The following is a 17,885-nucleotide window of genomic DNA, read 5'->3' as shown; positions in this document are numbered from 1 at the left end:
ATTTATATAGATTGTCTAAGCACTTTCTTTTGTGGGAAAAAGTACAAGTCTTTTATACTTTGTTTGTTCTCATCTTTAGTTGACATTAACATCAGGTGCTTATATGCATACTTTTTTTTTAAGATTTATGTATTTGAAAGAGTTACAGAGTGAGAGAGATTGAGGAGAGGCAGAGAGAGAGAGATGTTCCATCTACTGGTTCACATCCCAGTTGGTTGCAATGGCCAAGGCTGAGCCAGACTGAAGCCAGGAACTTCATCCTGGTCTCCCTCATGGGTGCAGGGGCCCAAGTACTTGAGCCATCTTCTGGTGCTTTCCCAGGTTCATTAGTGGGGAGCTGGATCAGAGCAGCTGGGACTCAAACCGGTGCCCAAATGGAATGCCAGTGCCACAGGCAGCGGCTTTAACCACTATGCCACAGCACCAACTCCCATGCCTACTTTTCATCTGTTTATGTTACCACATCATGGTTAGTTGGTCTGCCTCTTGACTTCTGTAGATTATTTAACAAATCTTATTAAGATGTATATAGTTATCCAAGTCAGAAATCAGAGGCATTCTTTATCTGCTCCCTCCTCACCCGATCAGTTACCAAATTCTGTTAATTCTTCCTCCAGATGTCTTGAATCTCTATCCTCTACTTTCCTACATTGCTGTTTCACTTGGATTAGTCTGGATTAGTCTGTAATACTCCTGACTGCCTCCTTGTTGTAAAAGTTCCCCTGCCTCTGGCCCACCACCCTATAATGTGCCAAGTTGCTATCGAAATGAACCTTCTAAAGGAGGTCACAGGACTGCCTTGTGAAAATCCATGTTGAGTCTCCATTCCTCATAGGATAAAGTTGAAATGCCTCAGCATGGCCCTTTTCGGTTACGCTCAGCCTGAGTGACACCTTCTTGGTGTCAGTTTTTTGCTGTGAACTTTGTAGTTTGTAGGTGTTTTTTTTTTTCCCTCTTTCTCTCTGTTAGTTCTTTCTGGAAATTGCCTCTCCCTTTCAGTCTTATAAATAGATAAACAAAACCAAGGAGTGTGGCGTGTGCTTTTCAAATGCTTTAAAATATAGTTTTGGTATAAGCACATTACTGTGATCCTCTTTATTTTCCTTCCTAATCTTAAAAAAAGTGAGGGCTCAGCAGTTACATCCCACTTCTGCCATTTACAGGTTGTGTTTGCCTAGATGACTTAATCTGTGCTTTAGTTTCCTGTTGATAAAATTGGTATAATTATGCTCATTTCTTATGGTTGTTGTGAAGGTTAAAAAAATTATGTATAAAAAGTTCCTGGCATAATGCATGGCCCAAAGACAGTATGTGATACTTACTCTTATTTTGGGGTCCCTTCCACATGAAAGTATAATTTCTGTTTCTGCTGTACTATGAACTCTTTACCTAGTCTTACTTATAATTTTAGAATCTAAAATAGACCTGAAACATAGGAAGAACTCCATAAATATTTCATGGGATATAATCTGAGTTTTGAAATTCGTTACTTTTTTTCCTTCTGTATCTGCCTCCAAATAATTAGTATTAAACACTAATTTCAAAATCAGCAATAGAAAGAAAATTTGGAGCTTTGTATCTGTTCTTAACAAATAGTATCAGTTACTACTTCCTGCTTTTATACCATAATAACTAGATTTACGAGAAGTTTTAATTTTGCTCAGTAGCTCAAAAGAATGTTAAACATAGGATTGCTTATAGTATCAGAAAGAATGAATAAATGTCTGTTGATCTTGAATGTGGTTTGTTTAGGTTTTCTTCCACATGCATTTTAAAACTGAAATATTTTTCTGTAACTTAAGCACATAGTAGATTTAATAGGCATGTGATGGATGAATGAATAAACTGTTTAATTCATCACGGACCTCACTATGGAGTATTTCAATGTGGTTTCTTATTTCCCCTGGCCATATTGTGATAAACTCTTGGGATACAGGATATATTGTATGAGAGAAGATATGTTAAGATTTGATTTTCTAACTTGGATGTTTTTGTTGTTTTTTTCTCTTTCTTTCCACAATCCTCTCTGCTCCAACCAGAAAAACTGTTGTCTCTTCTACCAGAGTATGTTGTTCCGTATACAATTCACCTTTTGGCACATGACCCAGATTATGTCAAAGTCCAAGATATTGAACAACTTAAAGATGTTAAAGAGTAAGACTTTTTCCATCCCCTTCTCTTACTTTCTGAAAGTTGATTTTTTTTCTTTAATGATGATAATGGTATCTTAAATTTGATTTGCTTATTGAAGTATTTCATTTCTTTTTTCATGCCAACTCTTCATGTTATATTTGTTATGCAATTTCCCAAAACTTAATTTTGCATAATTATTATACTTTAGTGTGTTTCTCTGAGTCAGGCATTTTTCTTTTCTATTAAAAATTTCAGGTCTTTTATTTCCCTATTTTCTTCTGAAAGTTTGTGTTAGATTTTCATGTGAGGTGAATTATTAACTCCCTCACTCTTATAGTTAACATGTCTTTACAGTAATCATTTTCTTCCATAGGAATAATGGCCTCATTATAATAATGGCCAAGTTTGTAACCAAGGAACTGCTCCAACTTAATTCTTTATTATGGATTCCGTGTAGTTTATGACATTTGTAATTCTTTCAGAGATTATAGGGGAATATAGTGGTATATAGAAAAGTCCACTCCTCTTAAGGCCAGCCTGGTTCTCTAAATAAGCTGGAAATCCTGATCCTCTTTCTATTATAATAGTAAGATGACTTACTATTTTTTCTTTTTAAGAGTTTATTTAGAATACTTTTAAATTTACAAAACAAAACTTGTAAAGTAGTAATCTCAAGAGTTCCCAAATGCCCCTCCCCTCATTTCCTCTACTAATATCTCATGGTAGTATTTTTGTCACAACTAATGAACCATACCCAGCTCCCAATATATTTTTTTATTCAAACTCCTTTTATTTCTCCCATCCCTCTCATGGCTTATACTTTTAAATGAATTATTGTGTTATGCCTTTAGCTTTCTATTAAAGAAGAATAAGTCTGGGTTTCTTAATTCATGGAAATATTTTATAGTTAAATATTTGAAATACCTCAGGAGAGTAAAATAAAATTATTGATAACTTTTTATGGCAAGGGAAGAAATTCACTATCTTTTTCTTTTTGGCCACAATTTTCATTTTTAAGAAAATAAATAGTTCTCTCAAAAAGAATTCTGTTTTAGGGTGATTATAACTAATGAAAACGTTAGCCATCTGTCTTTATCACAAACATTGCTTTTTTAAAAACGTAAATTACCTTTTGGCTGTTTTTTTAAATTGCCACAGGATAGCTGTGAATAGTCTGCATTCCATTGAAGAGCCACTTCAGAGGAACATATATACATACTGAGATCAGGGTATTTTTTCTCTTCTAGAATAATATCTTGCCTCACATTTCTGTCTCTGTCATCTTCCATTACTTTTCTCCTTTGTGTTAACTATAACTCTGTCTCTTTCTGTCTGTATAATATAGAGGCAAAACACTTTTTATGTAATTCACTTTTTAAAATTTTTTTTCTTTTTGAGAGGAAGAGAGTTAGAGAGAGCCCACATGTGCAAGAGTGTTCCCTGATAAGCTTGTTCATATTCCAGTGCCTACAAAGACCAGGGCTAGGCTGGGCCTGAGCCAGGAGCTTGGAATTCAATCCAGGTCTGGCATGTGGGTGGCAGAATCCTGATGACTTGAGCCATCACCATTAATTCCCAGCTGGAGTCAAGAGCCCAAGCCAACAGTTGAACCCAGGCACGTCCATATGCGCTGCTGGTATCTTAGCCCTAGGCTGAACACCCTCTCATTTAAGTCATTAACTTCTTTTTAAGTTGGACTGCTGAAACTTAACTTTTCTCTCATTAAAGCAGATATTATATATGTATTTGTCAGTCATGAGTTTTTCCTGTTTAATTTATTGAAGATTGTTACTGTTTAATAAAGTAGTTATACAAGCATTCAGTTGAAGACTTCCCATCAGGACTAACTACAGTTAGTCTTGGGTATCAGAGGTTTCACTTAATTGATGGCCCAACTATTTCTTTTTCTTTTTCTTCTCTCTCTTTTTTTTTTTTTTTTTTTTTTTTTGCCAGGCAGAGTTAGACAGTGAGAGAGAAAGACAGAGAGTTATAGAGAGTGAGAGGGACAGAGAGAAAGGTCTTCCTTCCGTTGGTTCACTCCCCTAATGGCCACCATGGCTGGTACTGCACCAATCCGAAGCCAGGAGCCAGGTGCTTCCTCCTGGTCTCCCATGTGGGTGCAGGGACCCAAGCACTTGGGCTATCCTCCGCTGCCCTCCGGGGCCACAGCAGAGAGCTGGACTGGACGAGGAGCAACCGGGACAGAATCTGGCGCCCCAACCGGGACTAGAACCCGGGGTGCTGGCGCCGCAGGCGGAGAATTAGCCAAGTGAGCCACGGCGCCGGCTGGTCCAACTGTTTCTTTAGGCAGCCTTCCCTCCCTGTCATTGCTGAGGGTTAAGATCACTTCATTTTTCCATCATTTATGTTTTCTTAGATCTACTATTCTGGGAAATCTAGTGAGACCTTGAGAGGGGGTCTTATGAGCTCAGATCTACATTACAGACTGGCTAGGATATGTTTGTATAGTGAAATCCTTTTCCCTCATGACTAATTTGTAGGTGTTTCTTTTTTAACTTTTTTTTTTTTACCTGCCTGTGTTATCATCTAGTTCCAATATAAAATTATTGTAGTTATCCAATAATTTCTTCTTTTATATTTCTTTTTTATTGTTCTTAGATGTCTTTGGTTTGTTTTGGAGATATTAATGGCTAAAAATGAAAACAACAGTCATGCATTTATCAGAAAGATGGTAGAAAATATTAAGCAAACAAAAGATGCCCAAGGACCAGATGATGCAAAAATGAATGAGGTTTGTAGTTCTTTATAAATAATTGTGGTTCCATATTAATTTAAATATGTGGTTGTCAGGCTTGAAACTTCTGTTGTGGATAGTTTTTGGTTTTTCTGTTTTAGTAGTAATTAGATTTAGAAATGAAAATCTAAAAGGAGTTATTTAAAAAAAAATACTTATTTTATTTATTTGAAAGGCAGAGTTACAGAAAGAGAGTGGGACAGACAGGAAATCTTCCATCTGCTGGCTCCCTCCTCAAACGGCCACAGCTGCCAGGAGCCAGGAGCTTGATCTGGGTTTCCCACATGGGTATAGGGGCCCAAACTCTTGGACCTTCCTCCACTGTTCTTCCAGGCTCATTAGCAGTGAGCTGGATGGGAAGTGAAGCATTGGGACTTGAACCAGTGCCCATAAGGGATTCTGGCACTGTAGGAGGCAGCTTTAACTGCTAGGCCACAACACTAGCCCCGTTATTCTGTTATTAGTAGAAACAATGATATAAGCCAAAGTGCTTACACTGACCATTGGTTTAGTTTACTGTTTATACTGATGCATGCTCTAGAATTAATCTTAATTCAGAGTCTACGATGTCAACTCAAGTACCTAATTTTTGTCTTCATACTGTTGCAGAAACTGTACACTGTGTGTGATGTTGCTATGAATATCATTATGTCAAAGAGTACCACGTACAGTTTGGAGTCTCCTAAAGACCCGGTACTACCAGCTCGTTTTTTCACCCAACCTGACAAGGTAGTTATTTTTGATTTTGTTTGTATAGGTTGAAATGCAATGTATTGTCAGTATTACATTATGGAAAGACCAGGAAAAATTAGTATCAAGAGTTGGCCCAATACTAATGGTGTAGAAATGTTGCCATGAGTTTTAAAAATATGGTTTAAGATATGAATATGGGCCAAACAGAAGGATACAGATAAAGTTCAGAGATTATTCACGATGATGTAAAATTTGTGTTCAGAGTTTTAAGCCAGTCTAAGAAGATGTGATCAAAATGGATTTTTGAGTTAATGTCCATTGATTAAAAAATGGAGAAGAGACTGCTGATAGAGATGTGGTCTGAAGTGACAAATCCTTGACTGGGATTTATAACTGGATGAGGAACAGACAGAGAAGAGACACTGGAATAGGACCAAAACTTGGGAGTATAAGAGAGTTTCCCAAACCTCTCTAAAAAATTCAAGTGTTGTATGAGATGTGAAAGGTTTTCTAAAATTTTTCTTTAAGCATATTGAAAAACTTTGAGTCTGGCAACCACCATGCTCATTTTTTTTGTTTTTAAAGCGAAATATGAATTAAGGTCTCAACAATATATAGAAATGTAGAACAGCCATGTAAATTGTCCAGTGGGTCAAAGAGCTATCTACTTCAGGTATTTATTTTGGTCTGAGCAAGGTACTAGAGTATCCATGGTGTCTTCACTGGAAAGTTATGCAAGAAACAGGGGCTTTCCAATGAACTTCGGGGTCTGTAGTGAGTTCAACTATGTTTTGTTAATATTTTAGTTGCTAAAAGCCCAGGTTAAACTTACTATAATAGTAAAATGAATGGCTGAAATTTTGTTTTAATTGATTTAAGTATAACAAAAAAACTGATTTATGCTTTTTGGTTTTTGAACCACTTCATTAGATATGACATTCTTGTATTCACTTACTGCTTCTTTTTTTCTCTTGCTTCTAGAATTTCAGTAACACCAAAAATTACCTGCCTCCAGAAATGAAATCGTTTTTTACTCCTGGAAAAGTATGTTTTGAAAATCATTTTATTTTTGTGTGGTTTATTTTATTATGCTTATTAGCATAATTGTGTTACCTTGTATTTCTTTAAAAATTTGTGTCTAAAGGAAGAAAATATAATCCTTAATTATCTTCAGTTTACTATGTAGATGCAAGCTAGTATGCATTCACTTACATTTTAGCTTGTCATAAAGCCTAAGAGACTTCATCCTTAGACTTGTTACGTTTGTATCAGGATAAAAATAAATAAAATTCTCTGTCCTTCTGTAGCAAGAGTCTAATTATTAGTTTCTTTGTTGCAGGCCTTTTCCTGCAAGTAACCAAGAATCTCAACTGTTAGGCTCTCATTCAAGGGACAAAGCATAATCCTGATTTTTGCTTAAAAATATGCATATTTTTAATGATTGCATGTAAATATTTTGGCAGAGATATTTACAGTTTTTTTACATGTACTTTTTAAAAATTTTTACCCAAATAGAGACCTGTTTTTCTCATTTCAGCCTAAAACAACCAATGTTCTAGGAGCTGTTAATAAGCCGCTTTCATCAGCAGGCAAACAATCTCAGACCAAATCGTCACGAATGGAAACTGTAAGCAATGCAAGCAGTAGCTCAAATCCAAGCTCTCCTGGAAGAATAAAAGGGAGGTAAGTGCATAAAAAATATCATACTTTACATTGAAGGATCCCAGCAAGGCTATCAGAGCTAAAATGATGGAACCCAAATTTTCAGTATCAGTAAATTAAAATTATAACTTTTCTATTTAATATTGGTAGTCACAAGTTCATATTTATTTGCTTGCTCATTTTCAATAGGTATGCCATTTTAGTGTTTTTATGTTTTAGCATGTTGAGGTAATCTGTGTTAATATGGTTAAACTCAGTATCTAGCACTTGTAAAACTGTTACAGTATGGTACATCTATACAGTGGAATATGCAGTCATTAAAAATGATGAAGTTTGAACTAGTGTAGGAGAGTTTCTACAATATATTTGTATTGAGTGAAAAAGACAGTATGAAATAAAAAGGTTTATATTCACATTTCTTGAAGTGTGCTTAGAAAGTTGTTGAAGAATACACACAAATCTAACAGTGTTCATGATAAGCTAACAGGAAGGAAAGCATGTTATACTCTGGTATATTTTGAGTTTTGCTTAAAAATACAATTTTAAAGTGACTTTTCATTTTAAGAAAAAGTAATAGTAACTCACTGTTTTATTGATTTTAGTATAAGGATTCAGGACACTATCCGTTAGCAACATAACATTGTACAGTACTAAAATTTATTTAAACTACACTATCTTTTGTGTTGTACATAACCATTTGATAAAGGGTGAAGTCACTGTGTTATGTCTTACCAATTTCTTGTAATGAATATGTTGTTGAATGGTATTTAGTACAGAAGAAAAATTGTGCCTGTAGCTTTTATTTATTTTAGATCCTTGTATTAATGTCTAGATATTAGTGGCTAATATTTAAATAACCCTTCAGCTATACTCTTTCAAAATTTTCCAGTGGATAGTTTCATACATAACCTCACCAAAAACTTTCCATCAGCATATTTCCTAAATTAGTGATTTTTCTCCTAGACTTCCTGATTGTAGTCAGATGATGTTATTTGCCCAGTTATATAGGTTGAGAGCCTTAAAATTATTTTTGACCCCTTCCTGTACTTATAATTTGTTCAGTTATTTTGTCAAAATTTTTTTACAAAATTTTCTACTTTTCTGTTATCATTTAGTTAATTCCCTTTTTAAAAGTGTTGTAGTGTTTCACTATTTCCCTTCCTTAGTCCTCTTACTCTCTCACTATGTATGTTATATCACCACTAAATCATTTATTTTAAATGCTGCTGTTTTCGTGTTATTCCATTGCCCAGAAATCTTAATTGGCTCCCTTTGTTTGTGTTCAAGACAGAGTTTCACCCTGTCCTCTTTGCCTGTTGTTACTTGGTACAAATGTATACTAATTTTCCTAATGTACCTTTTTTATGTACTTTTCTTTAAACTTTCTTTCATCCTTTGGCAAATCTATCTTGTTACTTTTTTCCCTCCATATCCTGTCACTCTTTCCAAGGGAGTGATCTTGTTGTGTATGAGAGACCAATTGGGCTAGAGAGTAGAAATGAGGGGAAAATGATTAGAGATGAAGTTTATCGGTAGCCAAAATATGTTTGAACCCTGTGAACTGTGGTTTGTAATGTGGATTTTTTTTAAAATTGCGATTAGAAATGTTGGTGGAGTCTTGAGGTCTAATTTTTGCTTTTAAAAATATTTCCCTGGTGATTTGTGGAAATTATACATAAAGGAGCTAGAATTGAGATAGAAAAACCAGTTTGGAGTCAACTAACAGTAATATCTAGGGAAGAGATAAAGAGAGAGGAATTGATAAATAGTCAAATTTGGGATTTATTTTGATGTTAGACCCAGATGGTCTTGGTGATGTATTGATTATATGTGAACAGTTATGGAAAGGAAGGATGTACAGATGCATTCTGGGCTTTTTGCTTGAATAAGTACCATTCCCTGAGATACAGAAGCCTGGAAGAAGAACAGGGTGTGTGTGTATGTTTGTGTGTTGGGGAAGTGAGGAATGTCTAAATAACTTTTTAGGCTGTGTTAAAGTTCAGGTACCTGTTAGAAGTTCATGTTTTGAGTGAACAATAGAATATGTGACTTGAGAATTCAGGGTAGCTGGATTAGAGTTTGAGGTTTAGGATTCAACAATGTATAAATGGTTAAAAGCCAGATAAAGATGATACCTCTCAAGACAAAAGGCTTAGACCTTTATACCAATTCTTGAGATTGTGCGTGTGAATTTCATTTGACAAGTATTTATGGAAGGCCTATTCTATGCCAGGTACTGCTTCAAGTGAAAGTGTTTTTAGAGAGTGTTAAATGCCATGGAGAGAAAAGTGGAATGGAAATAGGGAGGAGCAGGAGACAGGGCAGGTTTCAATTGGCCAGTCCAACCAACTAAAGTTTTAATTTGGTTTATATTCCTACCCTAAAATAGAATGTAGGTTTTAAAAAATTAGGAAAAATATTAAATTTGTAAGTTTTTCATTTCCCTACTGTATTAAATGAACTTCATTGCTTGTGGATTTGGTGCTACATATGATAGAGTATAACTGAATCCCTAGGGAACAGAAAAAGCTTTTAAACTTATTTGATTATAATAACAATTACAAATGTTTATATTAAAAGGCTTGATAGTTCTGAAATGGATCACAGTGAAAATGAAGATTACACAATGTCTTCACCTTTGCCAGGAAAAAAAAGTGACAAAAGGGACGACTCTGACCTTGTAAGGGTGAGATATTTGGTTTAATTTTATAATAATTAAAATAAATAATATCACCATATAAGTAATAATTTTTACACTGAAACCAGTTGACATCATATTTAACTTTTTTTATGGCCTTGGTTACAAATTTGGCTTTATAATTATTTTCTACTGTGTAATGGAACTGTATGGATTTATGTGTTTCTTGTTATTCTGATAAATAACCCTATTTCCTCAGGTCTCTAGAATCAAACATGCCAATTCCATTCTTAGAACTACTGTTCTCCCCTCCCCCCCATTTGATTGTTTTGGGAATTTGTTTTTGTCATTGTTTGCTTGTTTTGCTTTTTTAGTGTGTTTAGACTTAGCCTTGGAAAAGGGGAATGAAATGAAGGTCCTTAAAGTCTCCTCCATTTAATTGATTTCTTGGACATTTTTACCATAGCTTCTAGTAAAAGGTAGGAAATCTAACAATTTTCATAGTCTTTTTTTCAGTTTACAAATTTTTTTTTATTTGAAAGGCAGGATTACAGAGAATAAGGGAGTGCTAGATCACTCCCCAAATGACTGCAACAGCTATGGGCTGGGTCAGACCAAAGCCAGGAGGACTTGAACTCTGTCCAGGTCTCCCATGTAGGTGGTAGGGCCCCAAGTACTTGGTCAGTCCTCCACAGCTGTCCCAGATACATTTGCAGGGGGCTGAATTTGAAGTGAACAGCCTGGACTCAAACCAGAGCTCATATGGGATGCTTAACATGCTGTACCACCACACTTGCTTCAGTTGTTTTGTTTTTAAAGACCTATTTACTTATTTGAAAGAGTTAGAGAAAGAGACAGAGAGAGATGTTTCATTTGCTGATTAACTCCCCAGATGGCCGCTGGGGCTGGGCCAGACCGAAGCCAGGAGCCAAGAGCTTCTTCCAGGTCTCTCACATGGGTTGCAGGTGTCCAAGCACTTGGATCATCCTCTGATGCCTTTTTCAGGCCATTAGCAGAGAGCTGGATTGGAAGTGGAGTAGCCAGGAGATGAACTGGCGCCCTCGTAGAATGCCACCATTACAGGTGGCAGCTTTACCTGTTATGCTGTAACACTGGTCCCATTGGCCCCAGTTTTTAATTCTTAATAGAAATGATAACTTGTATGATAGTTACAGTTTGTCATTTGAAGACAAATTTGTTAGAATTTTAGTACAGATAGAGGTATCTTTGTCAATAACTTCTCGATGGACTTAATAATTTGACTTGTTTTGACTTTCCAGTTAGCTCTAAATATTTTCTAAATAACAGATTAGGATCTCTGTGGACACTTATTTCATTAGCTTTGATAGAGTAAATGATCTTGCCCAAATGAATTGTTGCTGCTGTTTTATTGTTATTATGATTAAGGTATTTTTTTAAAATATTCATTTTGATTTATTTGAAAGTCAAGGGTTACAGAAGAGAGAAAGAGAGATTTCATTCCCTGGTTTCTTCCCCAAATGGCACAATAGCCAGGGATGATCCAGACCAGAGCCAGGAGCTAGGAGCATCTTCCAGGTCTCCTGCATGAGTGCAGTGGCCCAAGCACTTGGACCATGAAACTGCTTTCCCAGGTGTATTAACAAGGAACTGGATCAGAAGTGGAGCAGCTCGGACTCTGAACTGGCACCAATATGTGATGCTGACATCGCAAGTGGTGGCTTCACCTACTGTACCACAATGCTGGCTCCCTTAATGTATGATTTTAAGATTTATTTATTAGAACTGGTGCTGTGACACAATAGGTTAAAGCCAGGGCCTGCAGCTTCAGCATCCCATCAACATCATTTTGAGTCCCTGCTGCTCCACTTCCAATCTAACTCCCTGCTAATGTGCCTGGGAAAGCAGCAGAGAGTGGCCTAAGTCCTTGGGCCCATGCACCTACATGAAAGACCTGGAAGAAGCTCCTGGCTTTGGCCTGGCCCAGCCCTGGGCTCTTGAGGCCTTCTGGGGAGTAAACCAGCAGATGAAAAAAAAGATTTATTCTAAAGGACTGAGTATCAGAGCTATTTGAAAGAAATTCGTTGAGTTTCAGGAAAACACAGAGAAATGATTAATATGCTGACAGAGAAGTCAAAGTAATTTTTAACAATCAGGGGTAGACATTTGGCCTAGCCGTTAAGGTGCCTGCATCCCATATCATTGTACCTGGATTTATGTCTTACCTCTGCTCCTGATTCCAATTTTTTGCCTATTGTGCATCCTGGGATACAGCAAATAATGACACAAGTAGTTTAGTCCTTGCAAGCTGTGTGGGAGACCCAGATTGAGCTCCTGCTTCCTGGTCTTGGGCTGGCCCTAGTTGGCCATTGTGAACATTCCGAGTGAAAGAGTGGATGAGAGCCCTCGCTCTCTTTGCTTCTCAAGTAAAAAATAAATAAAAAGTACACAAATCCTTGAGATGAGAAGTACATTAAGCAAAATTAACATGATAGAAGGCATCAGTAGCAAAATGGATCCAACAAAGGAAAGAATTAATTTGAAGACAGGCTACTTGAAAATACACAGGAGAAAAAAAAATAGAAGGAATGAAGAAAGTTTTGGGGACAGCATTTAAAGAACAAATAACTGAGTTACTGGAGCTCAAGAGGGACTTGAGAAGTTCAATGGAGTACAAAGCATATTCAGAGACACAGTAAGAGAAAACTTCCCAAACTGAAAGGAAAGCACAACTATCCAGATACAGGAAGGTTGGAAGTCACCAATGAGATTCAGTTCAACCAGGTTTATCTCAAGACATACTATGATCAAGCTCTCCAAGGTTAAAGATAGAAGGTAAAGAGAGAGGTGGGCATTTGGCACCATGGTAATGACGCTGACACTTGCATCTCATATCTGAATGCTTGTTTCAGTCCCAGCTCTGCTTCAAATTCTGACTTCATCCCAGTGTGCCTTCTGGTCCTTGGCCACCAATGTTAGAGACCTGGTTTGAGTTTCTGACTCCTGGCTTTGGCCTGGTTCTGGCCTGGCTCAACCCTGGCTTGGCTACTGGGGACATTTGAGGAGTAAACCAGAAGACTGGAAATACCACTTTCTCTCTCTCTCTTTCTGCCTTCCAAATAAAATAAATAAGTAAAAAAAAAAATTTTGAAAAGGAAATAAACTTCTTAAAAAAAAAAAAAAAGACAAGGAGAATATTCTCCAAGCTTGCAAGAATAAAGAAACAAGTAACACATAACATAAGAGTGTCTCAGTTTGCCTGACAGCAGACCTCTTGGCAGAAACATTACAGATCATGAGAGAGTGAGTGGGATGAGACTTTTGTAGTACTGAAGGAGAGAATTGCCAGCCACGTACACTGTACCCATTAACGCTATCCCTTCAGTGTGAAGAAGGAATAAACACATTTTCAGACAAACAGAAGTTGGAATTTCTTGTCATCAGACCTGTTCTACAAGATGTATCAAACAGTTTTTTGAACTAAAAGTACTTACTAATAAGTAAAAATAATATCAGAAGATGGACCATTCATTAAAAAAGAGCCTAGATATAATTCCACATATTTACAACCTACTGATTTTCAGCAAAGACTCCAAGAGCATGCATTGGAGAAAGGACAGTCTTCTCTTACTAAAGAGTCTTGGGGAAGTTGGATATTCATATGCAGAAGAATTTAAGTAGACCCCTATCTTTCACCAAATACAAAATGGATTAAAGACCTAAATGTAAGGCTTAAACTATTCAAAGAAAATGTAGGGGAAAACATTTCTGCATATTGGACTGGACAAAAGTTTCATGGACAAGATCCCAAAAGCACAGGAAACAAAACAAAATTAGGGTTAGGGGATTTCATCAAACTAAACAACTGCCCAGCAAAGGAAACATTAACAGAATCGAGAGACAGCTTATGGAATAGGAGAAAATAGTTGCAAACCAAATATATGGCAAGGGGTTAATAACTAGTGTGTATAAAGAACTCAGCTGAATAGGACAGGAACAGATAATCTAGTTATATAAAGGACAATAGACATGAATGGGCATTTTGCAAAGGAAAACATGCAGATGGTCAGGTATATGCAAAAATGCTTAATATCGCTAATTATAAAGGAAATGCAAATCAAAACCACAATGTGATACCACCTCATTCCAGTTAGATTGGCTGTTTCAAAAAGAACAAGAGCTGGTTAGTGTATTAAGAAAAGGGAATGTTTGAACACTGTATCTGGAAATGTAAATAGTACGGCTGTTACAGAAAGCAGTATGGCAGTTTTTAAAAATAGTATTAAAAAAGAACCACTGTATGATACAACAATCTCATTACTAGGTATATAACCAAAGAAAATGGACTCAGTCTGTTGAAGAGACATCTGCACTCCCACGTTCATTGCAACACTATTTACAACAGCCAAGAAGTGGAAACAGCTTAAACATTCATCAAATGATGAATGGATAAAGAAAATGTGATACATAACAAATAATGGAATACTACTCATCCACAAAAAGATGAAATCTTGTCATTATGTTAAGTGGAATCAACCAGGCAATGAAAGACAAGTACTGCATGGTCTCACTCATATGTGGAACCTAAAAAAATTGATTTTGTAGAACTTGAGAGTGGAGTGGTGGTTACCAGAGGCTGGGTAAAGGTAGGAAATGGGAAAGGTTGATTAACTGGTATTAAGTTAAACTTAAGTAGGAGAAAGAAGTTCTGGTGTTCTCTTACACAGTAAGGTAACTATAGATGATCCTAATGCACTGTATATATAATTTTTTTAAAACTGAAAAGGATTTTTAATGTTTTTACCAAAAAGGAGATGATAAATATTTGAGGATCAAAATGAGCAACCTGCTGTCTATTTAATATTATTTTAAAATATTTGATCAATTGAAAAGAGAGAATTTGTCAGAGGTATAACAGTGAAAAAGAAGACACTAAACCATTGCTTTTGCAGTCTTAGAAAAATAAGAAAAGCAATTGGAAAACTAATAATACTACATGCTATCCATCTATATATATACATATATACACACACATCTAACCAATTGTGATAATTTTACTATACAGATATGAACTTGGGGAAAAGGGGATTTTCTTCATCGTAGTAATCACTGCAACAATAAAAGAGATCTTTCTATACATAAGCTTAAAAAGGCAAACTAGCTTCCTGCTAATGCATAATCTGGGAGGCATAAGTAATGCTGACTCAAGTAATTGGTTCTTGTCATCTGTGTGGGAGACCTTGCTCGAGTTTCCAGTTCTATTGTGGCCCAGCCCTGGCTGTTGCGGGCATTTGAGGAATGGATTGATGGATGACATATATGTCATCTTTCTCAGTTTCTCTACTTCTCGGGTAAACAAACAAACAAAAATAGGTGAGACTTAGGTGGAGAAAAATCTTGAAACTGAAATACTTAGAAGTCTTTTTTTTTTCCTTAAAATTTTTAACACATTCAATATAGTTCATGAATACAATTCTAAGAATATGATTTTCCCTCTCTCCTCCCCACCCTTCCTTCCTCTCCTTTTCTAAGTTTTTGAGATAACATTTTAAATTTGCATTACATTAAAAAGTCTTAATGCTTTACCTAATAAGTTTCACAAGTAAAAGCAAAAAGACCCTAGCATAGTGGGGATATAGAAAATGGCTGTTAATAATAATTGAATGGAAAAATAATCATTTCACCTCTATAGGGTAAATTTTAAGCTAATCACAGATCATTAAAACTATAGTATTATAGCATTCTTAACCATTGGTTTCACAAAGGTATAAAACAAAGTTTTACAAAACCACATTTGCACGATACTGATACACAAGGCCTTTTTTTTTTTTTTTTTTTTAAAGATTTATTTGAAAGTCAGAGTTACACGGAGAGAGAGGTCTTCCATGCGCTGGTTCACTCCCCAATTGGCCACAATGGCTGGAGCTGTGCGATCTGAAGCCAGGAGCCAGGAGCTTCTTCCAGGTCTCCCATATGGGTGCAGGGACCCAAGGACTTGGGCCATCTTCTACTGCTTTCCCAGGCCATGGCAGAGAGCTAGATCAGAATTGGAGCAGCCAGGTCTTGAACCGGCACCCATATGGGATGCTGGCTCTTCAGGCCAGGGCGTTAACCTGCTGTGCCACAGCGACACCCCCCCCCCCTTTTTTTTTTTAAGTTTTAGCTCTCACATAGAGAACATGCAGTATTTGTCTTCTTGTGTCTGACTATTTCACTCAGCATCATGACCTCCAGTTGCAACCATTTTGAGGCATTTGGTAGAATTTATTTTTTATAGCTGAGTACATTTTCTTTATCCATTCATCTGATGATGGATACCTTGGTTGTTTCCATACTTTGGTGAATGTGAACAGTGCTGCTATAAACATGGTGATATAATGTGTTTGTATATACCCAAGAGTGGGATTGCTGGATTACATGGCAGGTCTATTTCTAGTTTTATAAGAAATTGCGTACTGTTTTCCACAGTGGCTGCACTAATTTACATTCCCACCAACAGTGTCTAAGTGTTCCCCCTTGTCCACATCCTCATCAGCATTTGTTATTTGCTGTCTTTGGATTTTAGCCTTTCTGACAGGGCCCACTTGGTCATGGTATATGATCTTTTTGATGTGGTTTTGATTTTGGTTTGGTTCGTTAGTATTTTGTTGAGAATCTTCACATGTGTGTTCCTTAAGGATGTAGGTTTTTAGTTTGCATGTCATGTCTTTGGTTTTGGTATCAAAGTGATGAGAGTTCCATCCTGTTCAATATTTTGGAATCGTTCGAAAAGTATTTGAGTTATTTCCTCTTTGGATGTTTTATAGAAATCAGTAGTAAAGCCATCAGTTTGAGGGGTATCATCATCTTCTTCTTCTTCTTCTTCTTCTTCTTCTTTTTTTTTTTTTTTTTTTTTTTTTAAGATTTATTTTATTTATTTGAAAGAGTTACAGAGAGAGGTAGAGACAGAGAGGTCTTCCATCCTCTGGTTCACTCCCCAGATGGCCGCAATGGCCAGAGCTGCGCCGATCCAGAGCCAGGAGCTTCCTCCAGGTTTCCCACGTTGGTGCAAGGGCCCAAGGACTTGGGCCATCTTCTACTGCTTTTTCAGGCCATAGCAGAGAGCTGGATCAGAAGAGGAGCAGCTGAGACTAGAACCGGCACCCATACGGGATGCTGGCACTTCAGGCCAAGGCTTTAACCCACTGCACCACAGCCCCAGCCCCAGAGGCATCTTTTAATGCTTTCCCAGGCCATAGCAGAGAGCTGGATCACAAGATGAGCAGCCAGGACTTGAACGGATGCCCATATGGAATGGCAGCACAATAGGCTGAGGCTTAGCCTGTTACTCCACAGCAGCAGCCCCTGATTGGGTTATTTTAAAAGTCTTGTCCTTTAGGTCAGAAATTCTTTCCTCCACTGGTACTCTGCTGTTAAAGCTCTAAATCATATTTTTTATTTCACTGATTGAAGGTTTGATCTCTAAAATTTCTTCTCAGTGATTTATATTTCCTTAGTTATATTTTCATTCATGTCACTCACTGATTTTCTCATTTCTTTCATCTGTCTCTATATTCTCTTGAATCTCATAGAGTTGCCGTACAATCATTGTTTGAATTTTGTATCTGTCATTTCATATATTTCCTTCAGTTCAGGATCTAATTCTGGAGGACTTTACTGGTCTTTTTAGAAATGTTGTGCTTCTTGCTTCTTTGTGTCTCCTGTGTCCTTACAGTGATATCTGTTTATAGGTTTTATTGGGAAGGAGTTGATAATTTAGCTGGAATTCAGGGTATCACTTGGCTTCTTGCTTTCACTTTATTTCTAGGTAAGCTCAGTAGTATAGTCTTTGAGTGATTTCTTTTGTCTTAATTCAGTTGTGTTTATAAGTCACACAGTGTTCTAGTTTGCTGCAGTTTGTAGGTATAGAAGTATGGCTTTGAGATGAATATGGGTTTCCTAGCGTGTGTATCTTTGGTCCACAGTGAGTTTGGTGTCAGTCTCCCTAGGGACTGATAGCCAGGGCCTTGTTCTTGGTGCTGAGGA

General features: G+C 36.8%; 1 protein-coding gene across 4 annotated transcripts in view; it reads left to right on the top strand.

Annotated features, from left to right (window-relative positions):
* Window positions 1–17,885, top strand: part of PDS5B (PDS5 cohesin associated factor B) — a 202,544-nt gene that overhangs the window by 173,538 nt on the left and 11,121 nt on the right. For all 4 annotated transcript variants that reach the window (XM_051831824.2, XM_051831821.2, XM_051831820.2 and 1 more), the window contains 6 exons: window positions 2,040–2,154; window positions 4,753–4,885; window positions 5,498–5,617; window positions 6,563–6,625; window positions 7,119–7,264; window positions 9,824–9,929. In XM_051831824.2, the coding sequence (XP_051687784.1) occupies window positions 2,040–2,154; window positions 4,753–4,885; window positions 5,498–5,617; window positions 6,563–6,625; window positions 7,119–7,264; window positions 9,824–9,929 (683 nt within the window). The remainder of the gene's footprint in view (window positions 1–2,039; window positions 2,155–4,752; window positions 4,886–5,497; window positions 5,618–6,562; window positions 6,626–7,118; window positions 7,265–9,823; window positions 9,930–17,885) is intronic.

This window comes from Oryctolagus cuniculus, chromosome 9, assembly GCF_964237555.1.
Source record: "Oryctolagus cuniculus chromosome 9, mOryCun1.1, whole genome shotgun sequence".
Classification (NCBI taxonomy): Eukaryota; Metazoa; Chordata; class Mammalia; order Lagomorpha; family Leporidae; genus Oryctolagus; species Oryctolagus cuniculus.
The sequence above is the reverse complement of the archived record's forward strand: the minus strand, read 5'-3'. Positions and strand labels throughout refer to the sequence as shown.